The sequence below is a fragment of the Alternaria arborescens genome, assembly GCF_004154835.1.
Source record: "Alternaria arborescens strain FERA 675 chromosome Unknown contig_40, whole genome shotgun sequence".
Classification (NCBI taxonomy): Eukaryota; Fungi; Ascomycota; class Dothideomycetes; order Pleosporales; family Pleosporaceae; genus Alternaria; species Alternaria arborescens.
In genome coordinates this window covers 77,329-98,348 of record NW_021167895.1, presented here as the reverse complement: position 1 = coordinate 98,348, position 21,020 = coordinate 77,329, and the positions used below count along the sequence as shown (strand labels likewise).

At 51.6% G+C, this 21,020-nt stretch overlaps 7 protein-coding genes across 7 annotated transcripts; 4 read left to right on the top strand and 3 right to left on the bottom strand.

Moving 5' to 3' along the window:
- On the top strand, positions 1–2,022 carry AA0111_g10849 (hypothetical protein; the record flags this gene model as incomplete). The annotated part of the gene is made up of 5 exons (XM_028644647.1): positions 1–54; positions 113–770; positions 867–1,059; positions 1,130–1,581; positions 1,661–2,022. 5 exons carry the CDS (start codon positions 1–3, stop codon positions 2,020–2,022), a joined length of 1,719 nt encoding a protein of 572 aa, XP_028501584.1.
- Positions 2,023–5,169: 3,147 nt separating this feature from the next.
- Positions 5,170–5,997, bottom strand: AA0111_g10848 (hypothetical protein; the record flags this gene model as incomplete). The annotated part of the gene is made up of 1 exon (XM_028644646.1): positions 5,170–5,997. The coding sequence occupies one exon, from the start codon at positions 5,995–5,997 to the stop codon at positions 5,170–5,172; it is 828 nt and encodes a 275-aa protein (XP_028501558.1).
- Positions 5,998–6,558: 561 nt separating this feature from the next.
- AA0111_g10847 (hypothetical protein) lies at positions 6,559–9,327 on the top strand (the record flags this gene model as incomplete). Its single annotated transcript, XM_028644645.1, has 3 exons — positions 6,559–6,603; positions 7,202–7,373; positions 7,616–9,327. 3 exons carry the CDS (start codon positions 6,559–6,561, stop codon positions 9,325–9,327), a joined length of 1,929 nt encoding a protein of 642 aa, XP_028501520.1.
- A 336-nt stretch (positions 9,328–9,663) lies between these two features.
- AA0111_g10846 (hypothetical protein) lies at positions 9,664–10,462 on the bottom strand (the record flags this gene model as incomplete). The annotated part of the gene is made up of 2 exons (XM_028644644.1): positions 9,664–10,340; positions 10,387–10,462. The coding sequence occupies 2 exons, from the start codon at positions 10,460–10,462 to the stop codon at positions 9,664–9,666; spliced, it is 753 nt and encodes a 250-aa protein (XP_028501524.1).
- Positions 10,463–10,756: 294 nt separating this feature from the next.
- AA0111_g10845 (Replication factor C subunit 1) lies at positions 10,757–14,176 on the top strand (the record flags this gene model as incomplete). Its single annotated transcript, XM_028644643.1, has 3 exons — positions 10,757–10,920; positions 10,969–13,758; positions 13,828–14,176. The coding sequence occupies 3 exons, from the start codon at positions 10,757–10,759 to the stop codon at positions 14,174–14,176; spliced, it is 3,303 nt and encodes a 1,100-aa protein (XP_028501553.1).
- A 992-nt stretch (positions 14,177–15,168) lies between these two features.
- Positions 15,169–16,002, top strand: AA0111_g10844 (hypothetical protein; the record flags this gene model as incomplete). Its single annotated transcript, XM_028644642.1, has 1 exon — positions 15,169–16,002. The coding sequence occupies one exon, from the start codon at positions 15,169–15,171 to the stop codon at positions 16,000–16,002; it is 834 nt and encodes a 277-aa protein (XP_028501552.1).
- Positions 16,003–18,645: 2,643 nt separating this feature from the next.
- Positions 18,646–20,307, bottom strand: AA0111_g10843 (hypothetical protein; the record flags this gene model as incomplete). Its single annotated transcript, XM_028644641.1, has 4 exons — positions 18,646–18,823; positions 18,901–19,272; positions 19,337–20,030; positions 20,100–20,307. The coding sequence occupies 4 exons, from the start codon at positions 20,305–20,307 to the stop codon at positions 18,646–18,648; spliced, it is 1,452 nt and encodes a 483-aa protein (XP_028501555.1).
- Positions 20,308–21,020: the final 713 nt, after the last annotated feature.

Sequence of the window (21,020 nt, the reverse complement as noted above, 5' to 3'; positions counted from 1 at the left end):
ATGGCGACAAGACCACGATGTCGAAGCGACAGTCTCCAAGGCCGCAACATCAAGGTACGCGGAAAAACTCATCAGATTGCATGGCTACATCAATTGACCTTTTTCTGACCAGAAACAATTAATCCCAGCAGTCCCAGGCCCAACGAAATGGGCACAGCAACGAATCCCTACTATCGAGGTCACTGCAGACTCCAAGGGCAAAGGCAAGGCTGTTGATTACGGTTCACGTACACCTATCGCCGATGAATTCATGTCCGAAGCTTTCAAGTCTCAGAGATGCTCCACGTCTTCCATGTCTTCTATAGAATCAGCATCTACTGAGCAAACTGATCTCTCCCACTTGTCAACCGACATGTACGCACCAGGCCCTTCTAGCTCCAAACCAGTCCCTCCTAGGTCTACACCAATCCTGTTCTTTCCAACCCCAACAACTAGCACCGCCCAGGTCAGTGTTCCAGAAACTGGTGTCACCATCTCACAGAGCGACTCCGCTCCCGTCCCGACTCGCGGACATCGTTCCGAATTTGAGGGCAACGGAGGTTGTACTTCTGAGACCTCGTCTGTGTGTACTGAGCGCCCGACTCAGCACAAGATGTACCTGTCTGTTGCCAACTCCTCCACACGCAGAGATAACCCCAAGGCGAATGGGCCAAATGGAGGTCGAGAGATTTGCCTCCAGGTGCCGGCTCCGAAGGTCAAGCCGGTGTTTGATGTTGTTGCTGAGTATCACGGATTGGAGTTGTTTCGCATCAGTGACGCCGTGCCTTATTGTGAGTACTTCTTTCTTACAATAGATGGGTTGAGTTGCGACTAGAACATCATATGTCCTTATAGAGCATCTCCGAATCACTGACAAGATTGTCCAGTACTTGGTACCCGCAACATACGCACCCGTCTCGCGTCCATCACTGAAGACAATTTATCCCACACCCCCAACATCCCCCCGGGCAAGATATCGCGCGGTAGCCCGGACGCATACAGCTCTCTCGACCTCTCTCTCATGGCCATCCTCCACTCCCTCCGCAACGCCTCCTCCCCCCGCCAGGCTGTTGGGAATTGGTATGTGCTATCTCTCTCTCCCTCTCAGTACATTTGAGACATACACTGACCTCGTAACACGTCCATCCAGGTACACCCAAGGCCTCGCCACGCGCAAAGACAGCCTGATCCTGTACGAGCATACTGCGGCCACCGGTCCGGAACAAACCCTTGTTTCAGCCGCCAAATTCCACGACATGGCGCAAACATGGCTGCTCCTCCGCAACCCGTCCAACAAGTCTGGGGATCCGCCTCACGCCATCAACTCCTGGATAGACATCACCACAGGCCTGCGCAAGCAAAACGTTGATATCAGCAAAATTGATACGAAACTCTACTACGAGCTTACGACGGTACTCGAGGGCGAGGCGCTCCGACGCCGGATCGCTGAGATTGCGAGGTGGAGCAGGACGGGGCATCTGGATCAACGGTATGCAGTTTGGTGCAAGTATGTTGAGGGAACGAAGGAGAGAAAAACCAAGGTTACCGGGACCCAGCATACTGTTGCATCAGTTAGTAGGAAGGAAAAGGACACTCGCACAGGTACGATATCTTCAACGGCTTCACTACTCTGAATAGGGGACATATAACAGTTACACTGATTTCCTTTTTCCTTTACTAGACGGACTCTACGCCAAACGCTTCGCACACGAGCACCACCACCACCAGCACACCCTCGGGCGCCCCAGATCCCTGGTCTCCGACGACGACGACGAGAAAGCACAGCGACGCGCCGGGAAAGCAGTCCGCGCTTTCACTGCAGCTACGGCAGCCGCTCTCGAGACACAAAGGAAAGAAAGAATTGACAAGCAGGGAGGCGTGATGCGAGGTATGGCTAGGGGATGGGCCAACAGGAAGAAGAGAAATACAATTCTCTTTGTTCTCTTCATTACCTTCTTTTTGGGGCCGTTGGTTGGCGCGCTGCTCTGGGCTATGGCTATGCACAAGTTTGATTGGACGCCGGGGGCAGGGGAGGGGTATTAGATGGGAGGGTAGACGAATAGTGATTTGGAAAACTGACAGTGGTGGTGGTGGTGGTGGTGGTGGTGGTGAGACTTTGGTCTTTGTGATAATTGCATCGCTGATATTGGGAAACGGGGGGATGGCGAGAAAGAACTTACATGAAGATGCTGGGCCTGAAAAACCCAACGTATACTTCGTAGTAGCTTTTCCCTTCTCGGTAGCTGTTAGACACTCAATTCATCTACATGTCCTTGAAATTCTATAAGGCGACCATGTTGAACTCTCCGGTCTTGCTGACACAATGTCCCAAGTAGTTGTCAGACAGAACGGCGTGCGTCGTATGTGACGCATCCGGCACCAAGGTTCGTCCTCTTGGTTGCTGATGTGCAGGGCTGGCAATGATAAAGTTATGCCCAGACTTTTCACATGGAACATGCAATATTGGCAGTGATAGTCCCTTGGCTTTCAAGACTCTACTTGGTGAACACGAACCTGTGCACCAATCACGTGGACATGCTCAACAACCGCTAGGTCAACGGCCCTTGATGTCGTGGAACTAGCATTCACCAATATCCCTTACTAACGTAACGAACAATAGCACCGCATCTCAACAACCTACATCAAGCTCTACCCAGGTATCCTTGTCGTTCGCTTGACTGCTCCTCTAGGGCTGACTGTGATATCGTATGTCCGAATCCTTTGAAGGCACTAAACTTACCGAATAAATCTTTCGTGTAATTGCTCATCTCCGGCGTACCGTGCTTTCCGCTCCGCTCCGTCCCTTAGCACTCGACGCTATTATAGCATACGCAAACCAGTCCATTCCAGACCCTTTTCGCGTGGTTTTGGGCAAGGGTTATTGTGGTTCTGTTGGTGTTGCACACCTGAAGATCTTCATTTCGCTAACGGCTACGGTATGACGGCGGGACTAGGAAGATGGGAAGGCGATGCGATGACTATCCGCGATGAACACGGAAGAAGAAGAATTTGTCCTCTGCGCAGATGGGTGTGTCCCTGGGAACAAACCAAGCTGACGGTTCATCGTCGGGATGCGAACAACGCACACCATCTCTCTCGCTCGTACTTACTACATCTTGACCATAATCTCCGCGAAAAAAGAGAACATGGTAGCTTGCCAATCTCCCAGCTTGCAGCAAACATGCCGTTTGAGAGCAATGGCGATGAACACGATGTAGCGAGCGATAGAAATTGGGGATGGTTAGCGGACTTTTACCTATTCTTAGCTCTCCTTGCATTCCTTTTGCAAAAGTCCAGAACGCTCAAACGAAAGCGCCCATACCCTTTGCAAGCCGCGTTTTCATTAGCACTCCCGAGGAAACTTGCACGCCAGCACGAAAGCGTTCTTGACTAGTTGATGTGCAATCTGCCGCAAATGCGATTTCATGTACGATGACGACGCACAAGGTGGCGGGTTGATGTTGATTTCTCTTCGTCGTTCGCGCTCAAAGTGTTGTCGGAGAGTGGTTTCGGCAAGGTAAAAGGTAGGGGTAGAGCAAGCCCTGTACTGTAGCCCTGCAGGTACGAATTTGGAGAACAACGTGTTTTACTGGGCATGCAGGAAAGATTGCGCTAGAGTTGGGGAGACACGAACACGAACGGATTTGTTCGTGTAGAGAAGATAGCAGTTTTTTTCTTCTCTTCTCAACACACAAGGGCTGCAGGTACGAAGGCAACTGGGGTCAAGAAAGACATGTGTTCTATGCTGGGGAAGTGTCGGTGTGTTGAGTAGCAAGAAAACACGAACACGAACACGAGCCTGGTTGTCTGTGTGGAGATGTACTATCGTTCTTTCGCCCATACATCGCTTTTGTTACACGAGTTGTTCGAGTCGCAAAACTCGCACTACGGTTATAATCATCGAATATGACAGCTGTCAAATGCTCGCATTTTGCCAAAGATGTTTCCACTGTGGCTTTTTTTAAGGCGATGGATTCCACAAAGATCCACCAACAGTCTCGAGTCACAAACGTAGGCGCGAAAGCGGGGGGGTTACGACATGAAACACGAAACGAAAAAGACAAGATGCGACAAGTAACCTATCGATGATACGAGATAACACCGGGGCGGACTATAGGTGGGTTAGGCGGGGGTTGAAACTCGAAACGAAAAACAACATGTGACAAACATGTGTTTGAACAGGGAACGGTTTTGTTACAGTTTTCCAACCTCCGAATATTCACCTTGGGGATTACTCACTTATCGATCCGAACTTACAACCTGCGTACGTCAGCCGGCAGTACTCATTACATGTAAAATTTCCCCATACTGCAATTGTCTCCGCTGCCCGATACGGTGCTTACTGTATCGTTCGTATCGCTGCGTCTTCAAGATCTCTCGGTGGTTTTTCCAGCCTCCCGCCGCGCCACGTCATACCCTGCTTTCTGTTCCGTATTGTGACGGTGAAATCCTGGGGATCTGGCTCAAGGATGGTAAAGGATAAAAAAGCTCGTATTCGGGTCCCATGTCCTTTTACGGATTGGGTCCTTTATCCCCCGCCAGAGGCAACGTTTACGGCTAAAGTCGACTGCGTTTTGTTAAACTATGGCGATGATGTCATACTCAACGCCCGCCTACCGAACACAGCATGCAGATGCAAGAAACCGCCTGCGTGAAGTGGAGGCAAAAAAACGACGGCTGTGGCTTTTGCAAGTTATTCTTGTTTTTTTTCTTCTTCCTGACGTGCATGGCTCGCATGGACTTGCAAAAAGACAGCAAGATCAACATGCCCAAGTGCTTTGTCATGTGTGAGTATGTGGCTGTGGGTTCGTCCCGCGGCTGCTAGATGGAATCGATCGGCAGACGATCTTGTCATGTGGTCATGTCACAACGGTGATCGCGAGGCAATGTCCACATATGCGCCCACAAGGTAGGATTTGCATGTGCGAGCGGTGTGTAAGTGTACAAAGCGTAGGTATGATGGATGTGTTGAAGGTTGTATTGGTATGAGTAATAATAGTTGTAATAGTAAATGGCATGCGATGCTATGCTAGTATTGTCGCCCAGGACAATGATGATGGTATGGTATGCAAGTGGTATCATAGAAAAGAAAACACCGAGAAATGCCCATGATGATGTGTGAACGCCTGAATCCCCCACCCCCTTCTGTACAGTTCGTAGTCGTAGTTCCTGGTCGCGTTCCAAATGTCTTCATGAACTATCCTCACTAATCGTGCCCTCGCTCGCTGACGACACGGATGATTTGCTGTCAGAAGGCAAGGGACCAAGTGTCCATCTCCAATCCCTCGTCCGCTTCCGTCGACCAGCAACGGGCGTTTCAGGTGCAGAATCGCTGTCATCTTCGCTGCTGGAAGAATCCCTCTTGTCACCCGCACGCGGTGACTTTCTTGGTGAGCTCTCTACCGAAGAAGCAGTACTGCTAATGGAGAGCTGAAGAGGCGATATGCTAGTGTTCGAGATGTTGATCGCCGGCTTCAGGCTCAGACTCGGTTTGCCCGTCTCGGCTTCCGACTCGCTTGACGTCGTCTCGACACTCGAAGTCAGTGACGACAGCGTCGAACTACTCGACTCGAGATCGGAGTGTGCGAGAGTGTATTTGGTGGTTGTGATTTCCTCCTCGAGTGGTGTGCGGAAGGAAACACGTTTCTCGGCGGGGAACATGGGGCGGGTTGAGGAGCCCATTTTGCGTGGTATTATTGCGCGGGCGGGACTGTTGGAGAGGATGGAAGTGAGGTTGTGAGGCTGCTTGTAGGGTATTGAGCTGGTGGCTGAGTCGGTGGAGGCGGACGTGAGTGTTGATGAGAGGGTAGATGCTGAGTTGGGGGTGGTGGGTGCTGGGGCCGGGCGTTCATAGGCGTTGGAAAATGTGTTGCGAACTGTTGGCGATACAGCAGAAAGAGTCTCGAGACGCAGACTGGCACCTTTGCCCAGGATACGTGGTTGCTCAGTGTTGATGGAGAGTTTGGGGCGCAGCGGGGCCTGTCGCGGCGGGGGGATTATAGGCAGCTGGGGAGTCATACTGGACATGGCAGATGATTGCGAGTACGACGGCGTTATCGAGAGGGAGGGGGGTGATGGCTGCAAAGTGGACAGCATCATGTGTTTGGGTTCGCGTGGGCGGAATAGGCGTGTGCCGGGTAGGTTAGGTACGAGGCAGATGATTTGGGCGAGGGGAGCCGATTATTACATGGTCGACGAGGGGCATGTCCCTATTAACCAAACTCGTCTGCTGCATGCCACCAACCGTCCTTGTGGATCCGCAGCGGCGCGCATCCCAACGCGCGGAGGTGCACTTGAACACGAAGCGCCTGGCTGGGGCGCTGCTCCCAAAATACACACTAGTCCGATCCAAAGATAGATGCAGGGTGGCAAAGGCGTGGTCGTGCAGGGTTCCGGGTTCAGACGACTAGCGCACTCGATCTGCAGCCCGCCCACCCCGTGTCGTGATAGGCTACCGTCCGTCCACCACATGTCGCGGCTTCACGCGCGCTTCATCTGCTGCACGCCGCCGAAACATTTCTGCTGCTGCTTCACATCTCAACACGTGCATCGGCGCTTCTCCTTCCTCGCACCAAATCCATGAAGAAGCTGAAACGGCAGTCCGACTCCGTCATAGTCCACTTTGTTCGTAAGCACCACGCACAGCCTTGACGCCTTGGTCGCCCTAACTCTTGTCTCGTATCGCAACAGGACTACGTACGTACTTTCTTTACCACGTGCGCCCACGCTTGCGCAATTGAGTAATATCAATCTCGACAGGACTGCTTTTACGCCAGCGTATTTGAACATGAGAACCCGGCATTACGAAGCTTGCCACTGGCTGTGCAGCAAAAACAGATTATCGTCACATGCAATTATGAGGCCCGCCGACGAGTACGAATCTGACCGTGTCTTATCATTCCCCGCAGCAGTTGACTGAACCTTCTCACAGGGCTTGCACAAGTTGCAGCTGATCCACCAGGCCAAGAAAGTCTGTCCAGATGTAGTCATCGTCCTCGGCGAGGATCTTACTCGTTTCCGAAATGCTTCCAAACAGTTATACACGTTTTTGCGATCCTTTTCCTGGAACTCGCGTGTAGAGCGACTAGGTTTTGATGAGGTAGTTTTGTCGTGTCCCCGTCGTGTCTCAACACCGCCACTGTCCTCATCAAAAATTTCCTCACCGTCTCTATATGCGGTATACACGACGCGAGTCATAGCATGCTAAGTCTCGTTGTCCTAGGTCTTCCTGGACGTGACCGACATAATCGATTACAACATCAGCATCCTCAACCACAACGATCTGACAAACGCCTTCTTCTGTCTCGCAAAGGAAGATCCCACAAGGGGCTTTCCTTACGATGCGACAAGGCTTACGGGCCATTTGTATCCCAAAGCGGCGAATTATGACTTAGGTAAGCGGAATAAGGCCGTATGACGTACAAGATGTGGCGTGGTTGGCAAATGTTCATCGACCTGAATTAGGCGGAATGCAAGGCTGACAGTCTCCTTGCTGAATCCCTGCGGCTACCGAGACCAGCGATGGCGGCTGTGGTACTGCCACCAACAGTGCGCAGTTTGACGATGCGAGATCACATCTTGTGCACTATAGGGTGCTTTACTTGATCGTTAGTCCAAAGAACTGATGCGTCTCCAGGAACCCCACCGAATCTGCTGCAACTTCGATTGGCGCTGGGAAGTCATTTTGCACATTATCTTCGTGCCAAACTCCACCAAGACACGGGCTATACAGCTACTGTTGGCATTTCTACCAACAAGCTTCTAGCTAAGCTTGTAGGCAATACACACAAGCCTGATGCTCAAACCACACTCCTCCCGTCGTATACCGAGGACGGGAATGTGGGTGTGGATGTCGATAACGTGACCACCTTCATCGACGACCACGAAGTTGGCAAAATCCCTGGTATTGGCTTCAAACTAGCACAGAAACTGCGTGCTCACGTCTTACAACGACCTGCAGACTTTGATGCTGGACTTATTTATGGCGGCACCAAAGAATCTGTTCTTGTCCGTGATGTGAGAACACTTCCTGGTATGGGTCCTGAGTCGCTTGAACGTTTGCTTGGCGGTCCAGGTGTACCACATGGTACCGGCTCACGCATCTGGGGTCTACTGAATGGATGTGATGATAAGCAAGTTGGACAGGCGAGAGAGATACCCCGTCAGATTAGTATCGAGGATAGTTATATGCGTTTGGATACTTTGGAGCAGGTGACCAAGGAGCTGAGGGTGCTTGCGAAGAGATTACTTGAGAGGATGCATGTGGATCTGTTGGAGGAAGACGACGACGCAGACGATCAAGATACAGGCTCATACACTTTGAAACCAATAAAGCGGTGGCTAGCCCATCCTAAAACCCTCCGCTTGTCGACACGGCCACGCCCACCCCAGAATCCAGATGGAAGCCGCAACCGGTCTTTTGCTCGGATATCAAAGTCCACGCCCATGCCCACATTTGTCTTCAACCTCAAAGCAGCTACAACCACCGATGCTATCGTTGACAAGCTACTTACCGAGGCATTGCTGCCTTTGTTCCGCAAACTCCACCCAGAGAAACGAGGGTGGAACTTGAGCCTCGTCAACGTCGCTGCGACCAACATGGCAGATGCGGCGAGCGAGAGGGGCGGCATCGGACGGGACATAAGCAAAATGTTCAAGCGCCAGGATGAGGTGCTCAAACAATGGAGAGTGGAGGAAGAACCAGATCGATCTGAAGAAGAGCGTCTGGAAATAGAGGAGCCCAAGCAAACTCAAGCTGAACAAGAAGAACTAGTAATGTCAGACGTCTCGTTTGAGCGAGGAGATGTGATGATGGACGAGTGTGATGGGAGTAGTAGAGAAGAAGGCGGGACCATCGAGGAACCTGAAGTCCACAACCAGAAGGAGGAAGATAATGAATATGATGATGAATATGAATGGCTGGAGGAAGATGAGCTTGCTCATCGTGAACCACGCTTTCTCCTGATGCAATTGGAGAAGCAGCTTCAGGGAGAAGACTCGGATCAAGGCGAGCAACAGATCTTGTTGATGCAATCACCTTCTTCGACTCCAGCTTCAGAACAAGAAGAAGAGGAAGACGAAGGGGAAGGAGAACAATTGTCCCAAGAGCCATGGCTAGCGGAATGGAAACGCGAACTCGCAGAAGACAACGCCGTTCTACAAAGACATGGCTCTGAAGACTTCCCCACAGCGTCGCAAGACGTGGAAGCTACTGTGAGTGATGTCTGGGAGGCAGAAGACGACGATGATATGATGGATGCGGAGGATGCGTTTCGGTGCGAAGAATGTGGAGCAGTCATGCCAATATTTGCGTTGGGTGCACATTATCGGTGGCATGAGCACGTGTAGTTGAGAAATCGCTTGAGAATGCTTCGTAATTCCGAATTTAAAAGAGACATGCAGAGGCTACACTTCACCCTTAGATTCAGTAATCAAGTAATACGTGTCACATGCTCGCGAAAGAACCACAGGTTCCAGATTAGTCGTTTTCTCCATGTTGAACAGTTCTGATTGTGCAGTTTAATACATGCCGCTTATACGACACATTTTCACATCCTCCTACTTTACGTCATCGTGGCTACAAGAGCATCAGAATAAAACATTCCTCGCGTTCGACCTTGTCAATGTCTCTCGATTATCAACGTCGTTGTTGTACAGTGTGATACATACGCTTCTCCACTCCATTTACATCTCCACCCTTGGTCCATTCGCCGGTGCAGATGAAGAAGCATCAGGAATCCTCGCGGCCGTCTGCTCAAGCGGCTCCTTCCTCCTCGGTCTCTTGAGATCTTCTGCCGTAATACCGTTCAAGCCCACCTTTGTAAGACCCATGACTGGCGCATCACCTTTTTTAACAAACTCATACAGTCCCGGCAATTTGTTGCCCGCAAGCCTAAACGCATCCCTCACCACCTGCTCGTGCAAGTCTCCTTGAATCTCAAAGATAATCTTGCTCACCGCCACCCTCGCCGTCCAGCGGTCAAAGCTTCCTTTGCCCTTTCCCATTCGCACGTCGTTGCCAGACGTGTACACACCAATGTTGGCAGCGATGCGCATATAGAGGCGGAACTTCATGCCACGGAGACGCTTGCGGATGGTTTCCTCGGCGATGCGGAGTTGATGGGCGGATATGCGTCGGTCGTGGTCACGCATGCGCAGGCCGTAGTCGCCCCAGACGACAGTTGTGCCGCGCATGGAGCCGCCGGTGGGGACGTGACAGCGGCCTTTGCGTGATTTGCGTGACTCTCCGGCTTTGGGGGCGAGGTAGTTGAGGCGGGTGGGAGTTGTAGAGAAGAGGCGGGCGGAGGAAAGAACACTAGGTGCTATGGTTTGGGGTTTAACGAGGCATGTCTGTTGTAGTACTTTGGGCCGTTAGCGGAGGCGATGAGAGAATTATGACATTCATACGTGTTGGCCGCGATGCAGAGATGTTCAATCGACTGAATTGAGCCATCAGGCTTTGTGGTATCCTTGGCGGCGGCATGGCGTTGTGATGTGATGTCGGACTAGGGCTGTTTGGTAACTTTGGTGTTGAAGTTCTGATGCCAAGGCCTAAATGTGGCTGCTGTGGCGCATGCGGGCGGGGAAAGTGCGTCGATGCGCCTGCCTAATTGCCTAATGACCGCGCGATTCGCGAAGTCGCGTCGTGCACGTCAACGGAGGCCTGGCGTTCATCAATCCACCCAAATCCCATCCCCACCCATTGCTGGGCTCAACAACTGTCTGCAAACGCGACACCCTTCTCGGCACTAACAGCACGCGTTTTGTATCAAAAAATATGCCTGCCGACATTCGCAGCTTCTTTGGCGGCGGACCCCCGAAGGGCAGCCAGGACGCAAAGAAGAAGGATGAGCCTGCGCCGAAGAAGGCCGCACCCAAGAAGAAGGGACGCGCAAGTCGAGTTGTAGAAGACTCTGACGATGACGACGAGGAAGACGCGAAGTGAACAACCCCCACTGTTCTGGCGACGTCAAAACTGACAGTACATAGGCCCAAGAAAACCACACCAAAGAAGCCAGCCGCGAAGAAGGCCAAGCGCGAGCCGACACCAGAACCCGTACTCGAAGAGACTACCACATCCGATTTCTTTGCCAGCTCAAACAAGCCCAAGCGAACCGGGCCAGTCAAGAAAGCTGTGGACGAGCCTGCTACAACACCAAAGAAGGCGCCTGCAAAGGCAAATGGAAAAGCGTCAAAAACGGCTACTCCGGCATCTACCACAAAAACATCTGGTCGTACAAAGAAGTCCGTCACATCCTATGCCGAGCGGGACGACGAAGATGAATTCCCGGACGATGACCTAGACGACGCAGACGACATTTTCCAAGACAACATCAAAGGCAAGGGCAAGGACGATTACAAGGAAGAACCAGAGAGCGGCGACGATATGCCTGTACAATTGCCACATCGTGGAACACCGAAGGCGCCCGCAAAACAGCAAAAAACGATCAAAGACGAAGACGATTTCGACCCGGACGACGAGGACGTCGACATGAAAGATATCGACGCGGAAGATGATTTTGTCCAGCCTGACGAAGATGAACAAGCGCTTAAGAGTAAGCCAAAGAAGACGTCAACTGCAGGCAAGAAGCGGAAGTCACCCATACCAGATGAGGAAGAAGAGGGCGAGGAGGAAGACGAAAAGCCAAAGAAAAAGGCACCGAAGAAAGCCGCTCCAGCGAAATCGCCGGCGAAGAAGAAGGCTAAGAAGGAGGAGCTTGAAGACAGCGCAGATATCCAGGCCATCTACGACAGCATTCCTACCGTGCGAGCACCCACACCTCCACCCAAGGACGAAAACGCCAAGTTCAACTGGCAAGCAAACGCGGGTCGTGGCGATGTTGCGCCTGCTGGAGGCTCATCTAGTGACATGCCACAGGGCTCAGATACATGTCTTGCAGGTCTAACATTTGTTTTCACTGGCGTACTACAGAAGTGGGGTCGGACAGAAGCCCAAGAGCTCGTCAAGCGACATGGCGGAAAGGTCACTGGTGCTCCAAGTAAGAAGACCAGCTATGTTGTACTAGGCACGGATGCTGGTCCTAGCAAACTGCAGAAGATTCGAGATATGGACATCAAGACGATCGACGAAGATGGACTGACACAACTCATTGAGAAACTGACGGCAGCTGGCAACAAGGGTGACAGCAAAGCCCAAGCTGAGTATGCTGAGAAGCAACGCAAAGAGCAAGAGAAGATTGAGAAGCAAGCTGCCGAGCTCGAACAGGAAGAGAAGAAGCGACAAAAAGAGCAGGCGGCAGCACAGGCAGCAGCCAGCAAGAGAGCGGGTTCGGCGGCTTCAGCTGCTACTCCCAGTGCAGGTCCTGCTGTTGACTCGCGGCTGTGGACCACCAAGTATGCGCCCACTGATCTGAAGCATATATGTGGCAACAAAGCGACAGTCGAGAAGATACAACGCTGGCTGCAAGCGTTCCCGAAGAATCTGAAGACTGGGTTCAAGTTGGCGGGTAAAGATGGTAGCGGAGTGTTCCGTGCCATCATCCTGCATGGTCCGCCTGGTATCGGCAAGACTACTGCAGCGCATCTCGTTGCAAAGCTCGAAGGCTACGACATTGTCGAAAGGAATGCCAGTGATACCCGGAGTAAGAAGCTGATCGAAGATGGTCTACGTGGTGTCCTCAGCACCAACTCACTCCACGGGTACTTTGCTGGAGACGGAAAGCAGGTTGAAGGATCAAAGAAGAAGCTCGTTCTCATCATGGACGAAGTCGATGGCATGTCTGCGGGTGACCGCGGTGGTGTCGGTGCGCTCGCAGCTGTCTGCAAGAAGACGGAGGTTCCCATGATCCTCATCTGCAACGACAGGAAGTTGCCGAAGATGAAGCCGTTCGATTACGTTACCTACGATTTGCCCTTCCGACGTCCCACTGTCGATCAAGTACGAGCGCGTGTCATGACTATTGCCTTCCGGGAAGGCTTGAAGCTGCCTCCGACAGTTGTCAATGCACTCATCGAGGGCAGCCATTCCGACATTCGGCAGGTTGTCAACATGATCTCTACCGCCAAACTTGATCAGGAAGCCATGGATTTTGACAAGGGCAAGACAATGTCCAAGAACTGGGAGAAGCATGTCATCTTGAAGCCATGGGATATTACACAGAAGATTCTCGGTGGCGGTATGTTTGCCTCGAGTAGCAAAGCCACGCTCAATGAGAAGATTGAACTCTACTTCAACGACCATGAGTTCAGTCCGTTGATGTTGCAGGAGAACTACCTCGGCACAAATCCCATTCTGTCTGGACAGTACGGAGGCAAAGAGAAGAATCTGAAGAATCTTGAGCTCGTATCGCAAGCGGCAGATAGTATCAGCGACGGTGACCTCGTTGATCGTATGATTCACGGCTCCCAGCAACAATGGAGTTTGATGCCTACGCACGCCGTCTTCAGCTTCGTCCGCCCCGCCAGTTTCGTCTCTGGCAGCACAGCCGGAAACGGGACGCGATTTACATCGTGGCTAGGCAAGAATAGTACCACCAACAAACTTAGTCGCATGATCAAGGAGATCCAAGCACATATGCGGTTACGCTCTTCTGGTGACCGCCACGAAGTTCGGCAGCAGTACGTCCCGCTTCTCTGGCACGACTTGGTAAACAAGCTGCAGAAGGAAGGAAAAGATGCTGTTTCCCAGGTCATCGAGCTGATGGATAGCTATTACCTTACTAAAGATGACTTTGACGCGATTATGGAATTGGGAGTCGGGCCAATGGATCAGGAGAAGGTTAAGATTGATAGTCAGACCAAGTCTACCTTTACACGACTGTAAGTTCCTTTTTCATAGACCCTCATCCGCTCACTTGCCCTCTTGGATCTGTGCTAACAACGTCTCAGGTATAATCAACAATCTCACCCTCTCCCTTTTATGAAAGCATCATCCGTTACGGCACCGAAGGGTAAACAAGCGAAAGACAAACCGGATTTTGAAGAGGCGATTGACGAAAGTGATGATGGCGAGCTTGTGGAGGAGGTCAAGGACGAAGAGGAAGATGTTGACTTGAGCAAGGACAAGTATGTCAAGCAGCCCAAGAAGAAGGCGGCGCCCAAGAAAGCTGCAGCGAAGAAGGGAGGGAAGAAGAAGAAGGATGACGATGACGAGATGGAGGATGACGAAGATGAAGAGGATGTCAAACCGAAGGGCAAGGCCAAGGCCAAGGCTGCGCCCAAGGGAAAGAAGAAGTGAGCTGGCAGATGATGGTGGAGTAGCAAGGAGGGACTTGAGCGTGTAGGTATATGAGCAGTGTACAACATGGTCCATGGGTGGTTCTTCTTCAAGTTGAATTAGTATGCTAAGCGTGTCTATAGAGTAGCTTATGTTGACTTGGTCGACGTATAAATCTATATAGCAAATTCACCAAGCTGCGGCGCATAGCAGCATACATAATTTAGTGTCTGTTTCAAACCTAGAGACTTCAGAGTGCATCCAATAAAGTGCGGATACCCTGTGGCGTCATCACATGCGCTCGATGCACAAACACCGCCGTGTAGATTAACATGCAGTAGCCTGCATGTATTGAAACACGGCAGCGGCTATCTTTCCATGATTTGGAAGACTCACACCGACAGACCACCACACTGAGGGCATGGTCTCAATGCTAAAGAAGCGGTCGGTGAGGTGTGGAGAAGGTGTTTGTTCGGGACGCACCACCCCGCTTCTGTGAGAAGCCGCATCGTACGCAACTTGGCGCACCAATCATCGACCGCTTGGACGGCGACTTGGGTCGCCGAGTATCAAGAGTGACGCGACGGAGGTGGTTTGGCGAGTAGTTGTGTCTATGATGGATGGATTGCTGCGTAAAAGGTGGTGGAGTCGAGGAGGGTACCTCTGCAGAGCCGCAACTGTGCAAAGTATTTCTAACCGGGTTTGGTTCTCTCCCCAATACACGCCTGTGGCCTGGAATATAAGGACGCTATATCTCCGTGACTCCATAGCAGACGGACAAACCCCACAGAGACGATACGCTAAGCCTTACCCTTCTTGTTAGCATCGTCACTGCCGACACCATGCCGGGCGAAGTTACGCCCTCTCAAACGCCCAGTGAGTTGCGATTCGCTTGTACCGCCTTGCATCGACATCGTTCGCAAGGCTGAGAATGTCCCCTCTCCAATGATTGCCAGCAGACTGAGGCTGACAAGGCGTGCGCCACAGCAGCCCACCCCGCCAGTCGCACAGGCATGTCGCTGGCCGCCCTCGGACTCGACAATCGCGGCCGCGTCAACCACACGCTCAACGACTGGGTACGGCAGCCCGATCTTTCGGCTCGATTAGTGCGCTTCGACGACGAGTATCTCCGGGGACTGGAGCAGATCGACATCGAGAGCCTGTTGGACGCGGCAAGCACAATCAAGAGCGACCCGTCCATGGCTCCTGCCCTCCTCCACCAGACTCACCCCGAAACGCACAACCCACCCTCATTGCGCTCCTGCGTTACCGACGCAACCCCCACCGAAAGCAGCATAAGCACCAACCTCGCCAGCCGCTTTTCCGGCGTTCCCTTGCTCGAAGACAACAATGGCGTACTAGAAATACCCCGCGCGCTGCACGCTACAACACCCCTCTACGAATGCGCCTTCTGGTTCCTCAACTGCGGATACGTCTCGCAGCACAAGGAAGAGTGGGAAATGCATTGCTCGTCGCACTTCCGCGGCGAGGAACCGCCCCAGACGGTGCAATGTCCACTATGCGACTGGGCAGCGACGTGCGACTTGGGTCGACATGCGTGGAGCATGCGCATGCAGCATCTGAGCCAAGAACACACGATGCGGGGCCAGACGCTGCGTACGTCGAGACCTGATTTCGGCCTCTTCCAGTACCTGTGGCAGAGGCGGTTGATCGACGATGCGGACCTCAAGGAGCTTAAAGGTGGGAATCATAACTTGACGCGTGTGCCGGGCAACTTTGTCGAGATGAATGACTGGAGGGGACATGACAGGAATAGTAGGAGACATCGTTCGGGGGCGCAACATGCGAGAGTTCCGCCGAGATTGCTGGAATCACGCGGGTACTGATTGTTGCTGAGAGTGTTGTTCTGGCATATCTTACACCCACATCTTGCCGTGTCGTTTCCTTTTCTTTCTTGGACATGGCTTATCTTTCCTGTATCTTGTTCTCTTTTCGGCATCTTCTCTTTTGGCGTTTTTCTTTTCCTTGATATCAGTGTTTTGTCCACAGATTGGTATACCCTGGACATAAAAGCATAGCTTGGGAGTTTGGCGTTGCTTACGAACATTGTAGATGCCCGTTAATCAGTTGTAATAGAACGATGGGGCTTGATGGGCCCAAGGGCTATATACTGTTTCCATCCAACCTAGTTCTTCCTTTCCGACTAACCCCCAATTCAGCTCTCGATGCAGTAGTTTCCTCACTCACGCACTCAACGAGTGAACCTGATTCGTTACAGTCAAATCAATATTTACCTCATCGTCATCTTCAGCCGCCAGCAGACGGCTCGCGTCCCGCAGTTGAAACGCGTCTGCCTGATTCTTGTGTTACCGATGCGGACTAGCGAGGTCCGTAAGAGGAAGGCCCAACCTGGGCTGGAAGGAAAAGGTGTGTCAGATCCTGTTAGAACGATGAAATGAGAGATATACATTAGGATGGAAAGACTATGAGCATGGTAGTGTGTGAGAGTATGGTTGTTGTCGTTAAGTCTGTCTCTGTGCGCGCCCAATGAGCCAATGGGCGCTACAGCTGTCACACGTAACTACACTAACCACTCCATCACAGTACTATTAGTATTGTTGTGTAATAAAGCTAGAGAGCGTATGTATGTCGCTATGTTCTGCTGCAGCTCGCTTATTTTAGTATGGGTCTAGATTTTAAGAGTTGGCTTTTTCAATCAACCGCGTGCTGCAATACTGTTACTCAGCTGAAGATCTGCATACAATACAGCAACACTAATTCTCAGCTGTAGACGCGCAAAGACACTCGGTCCCAATGTCTGTCTTTCTAAATGAGCGTCACTGTGATGAATAGCTCTTCCATCTCCGTTGATAAAGCGTTCAGTTGCACACTTCAAGGTTGCTTCGTCTGTACATTTGCTTCCTCAGCACACTTACTTCCAACAACCCTCTGCTTTCATTGCGATTTACCTTCAACATGACCACCTGCGAGGTCTAAGGCAACTCCCACATGTACGGCCTCGGAACTCGAGTTGGATTCTATCTTCAATGGATGTCGTCGCCAGCAGCCGCCTGGATCGCACCGGGCGAAACATCTAGTCTGCGGACAGCGAATGCCTTCTTTGTCTCAGCAACTTTTATCGGCCTCAGCATCGAAACAGCATTGAATCACCTTGACGTTACTGAGATATATGTCATCCTGTTGTTGGCGTTTGGAGCTCAATACTCCTGGCTGATTGCAATGCTCTGGCGTGTAGCCACCCATTTCAACGCCGATTGGGATCCGACGAGGCACATGAAAACCCCAACTCCGTCTAAGATGTTTTGATTTCTCTACACAATCGTTCAGATTGTTCAGATCGTCTTTCAACTCTGGTTCTGGTTGTACAAAATTCCAAGAACGGATAACGAATGCGCGCGGTTCGGATTCGCTTTCGTCAGGGTCAGGCTGACTAGCAATGGCTTCCGTATCTTCAAAATCCTTCTCATGGTAGTCTTACTGGTGTTCACAGTCGTCTTTTTTACTTTGCATTTCCGTCAGCTTTGGCGTCAAGGTAGACTTTCCCAATTGAATAACGCAGCACCGACGACCATTGCTCAGGTCCGCAAGAAGAGAGCGCGAGAGTATGAATCCCTGGCATCCTTTCGAGTTGTGCTGACTGGATGCACAGTCGTGCCCGGGAGAAACGAGAGAAGGTCCTCTGCATCATTGAGACGTTGTTTCGGGTCGCATCAATCGCAATGGTGATCCTTGCCACCGAATTAACGATAGCGTGGAATAAGATCCAAGGTGTGAATGACGCCAAATCCGTCGGCCAACTCATTCCACTGATGATTGGTGTTGGTGGTATCGGGCATGTTCTTCTTGCAGCGATTAGAGGGCCGAAGACTCTGGACGAAATATCGCAGGAACACGTTGTCCAGGATCGCTACAATGGCATAGTTTTTCAAGCGTTTGCCCCAACGGATGGGGAGGGGCGAGCGAGATATTACAGCTCTGCCAGCGACATGACCGAAGCGGAGTGAGATCCGGAACCCCAGCTAGAACATCCGTAACAATCTGTATTCTGACCCAAGAACAATAGATGTATCGGGAGTAGGAACTGTTATCGAAAACATAAGTGTCCAGGCCTAGCTGCTGATGGCGGTGGGTGCGGTTATTCCGCCAACCCCGTGTTTGGTGCGCGCGGCAATCTTTCCGGATTTCGACCATTCAGCTCGCTCAGACTGTAATTCTGTATACCAGCACCAAGGAACGCACCGTAACGCATTGATACAACTGATATGCTGTGACGTAACCCAATCGCGTTAGCAAAAAGAAGAAGGCATGACATGGCGATGTTGAAATTTGCATTTGGTGTCGATTTTACTAAAACCGATCTGTTCATCATTCATAACTAGAGATATCATCAAACAATCCAGCTCATAAACATGTTATCTCCACCCGTCTTATCTGCGCCAGCTCTTGCCAGCCGATTCTTATTTCTGAACATGGTAGTTGTACGCCTAGCCAAAGCCATGTGCGTGTATCTAGTACACGTAGAAGGTCATGTTCTCGCTGTCGCGCTCCTTCAGCTGCTTGTTCTTGCGCACGAAGAGAATCTTCGCAAGCCACGCCAACAGCGCAGTCGCAACAGAGAATGCAGCAGACGAGCTAAGCGCAATGATGTATTTTGGCTCGTCAGACTTGGGCCATAGGTATGGTGTCCTAAAGATTTCACTGTTAGCTCTTGCTTTTGAGATTGTCCGAAAAAGGAGCGGTCTAGAGGAAGAGAGGAGGCTTACCAGATGAACGACGCGTTCATGACAGTGGTGACAATACCGATAGCGACGGCCTTCTTCTCGGGTGTCTGACCACACGTCGATCCACACCAACCCAGAATCAAGGAGTTGACACCATAAGTACCGATTGTGAAGATGATCATGGCGACATAGCGGCCCGCGGTACCGATATCAGCACAAGCCAATCCAAAGCCAAACGTTGCAACGGCCTTGGAAATAGTAATATGCCACGTACGCTCGTTGAACTTGCCAGAAGACCATGATACTGCAATGGTAACCGCACCAGCGATGAGGTAAGGCGGGCACGTCAGAACAAGAGTAATGGTCCTCCCGAAGCCGAGCGTCGCCACGACGGTAGGGAAAAAGTTCTTGAACCTATAGATGTGGAGATGCGAAGTCAGTGTATGTCTCACATGTATTTTATACAGTCATAACTTACCCGTTGGCAGCGAGATGCATGTGTGCCATGAAAGCGAAGATCCAGACCATGGGGTCCTTGCCCGCTTGACGGAAACCAGCCCACACTGATGTCTCGCCCTTGTTGCCGACGGTGTCGAGCGCCATGCGGTTGGTGGCGAGATCGCGCTCTTCTTGCGTCAACCACCACGTGTTGTGCGTAAAGTCGGGAAGAAGGAAGAAGCCGACGACGGCGATGACAAACGTAACGGCTCCTTGAAGGATGAACAACCACCGCCATCCCGTGATGCCACCAACGTCGCCGAGGCCGTGGAAGATTCCTGCTGCGATCAGGCCGGCAAAGGCGGTTGCGAGGATGTTTCCGGTGTAGAGGATGGCGATGCGGGTTGCGACTTCTTTGCGGGTGTAGAAGGTGGAGAGAAGGTAGACAGCACCGGGGTAGTAAGGCGCTTCTGTGACACCGAGGAAAAAGCGTGTTAGAAGGAGGCCAGTAAAATCTTTGGAGAGGGCTGTGAGAGCTGAGACGATGGCCCAGAGCATCATGCAGATACCCATGTATCGCGATGGACGCGTTCGGTTGAGGAACATGTTGCTGGGGATCTGGCCGAGGAGGTATCCTACAAAGAGAATGCTCACGCATGTCTGGTACTGGCTGCTGGTAAGGTTCAGATCTTCTTCAAGATCATCGAGACGAGCTAGTGCGATGGCATTGCGATCTAGATAGAAATGTACGTTAATAAACAACCATCGTGGTAGATATCATTGTCGCGAGACCAGTGACTTACCAAGATAGTTGAGCCAGTACATGCTCCACAACATGGGCATAATCCATCGGTCGAGTTTCTTGACAAGCGCAATCTCTCTGGGATCAGTCTTCTCGTAGGCACCAGAGTAATCCACCTTGCCAACAATAGGCACAGGCTTCATGAGCTCCTCATCCCGAGTTTGCGTCTGCTCGAGCTGGACGATCTCATTCTTCTTGGAGTCGAACATGATGTGGAAGTGCTCAACGGACTAATTGCAAGTATCAAGTTGAGATAGGAAGAGTGTGTGGGAAAGAAGCCCTTTGGATCAACCGAAGCGTGAGCTGCTTGACCTGGAGAAGCCACAATCCGGGGACGTGGAGTAGGACTCTTATACACATCAGGTTTCTGCCCACTCCCCAGAATGTAACATGGTGTTGTGGATCAACATCGCCCCCAGATCATCTCTAGTCCCCATCTTCCGAAATCACACGACAATTGTCTAGGTACCTCCGCGCATGCATAGACTCCAAGACATCCAAGCGCGCTTCTTCCGGCCGCCTTGGACAGTTGTGAGGCTTGATGGCGCTTGGGGTATGGGGCGAGGGGTCTCCGGTGGCAAGTGTGCCCGCTTGCTTGGTCTTGGAAACTTACTATCAGTGTGCGTTCTACCATATATCGCATATTATGCAAACATGCGGCACATAGTCTTGGAGGTTCGACCCTAGAAGCTGGGCATACCTAGCGGCCAGGTAGTCTGTCGCCTTCACCGGGATCTGGCTTGGACTAATACATCGGAGCCGGTGTTCGGTGGTCTCCTATTCGGTCTAGTGATGTCCGGATCGTGTACCCTCTAGTTGAGCTGAGTGTAATCGCTCTCACAGCGTCGCACAGATATCTACATTTCCAAAGAGAAGTGCAGATTCATCGCAAAGGCAATCGACGGCTTCTGTCATGCAATCA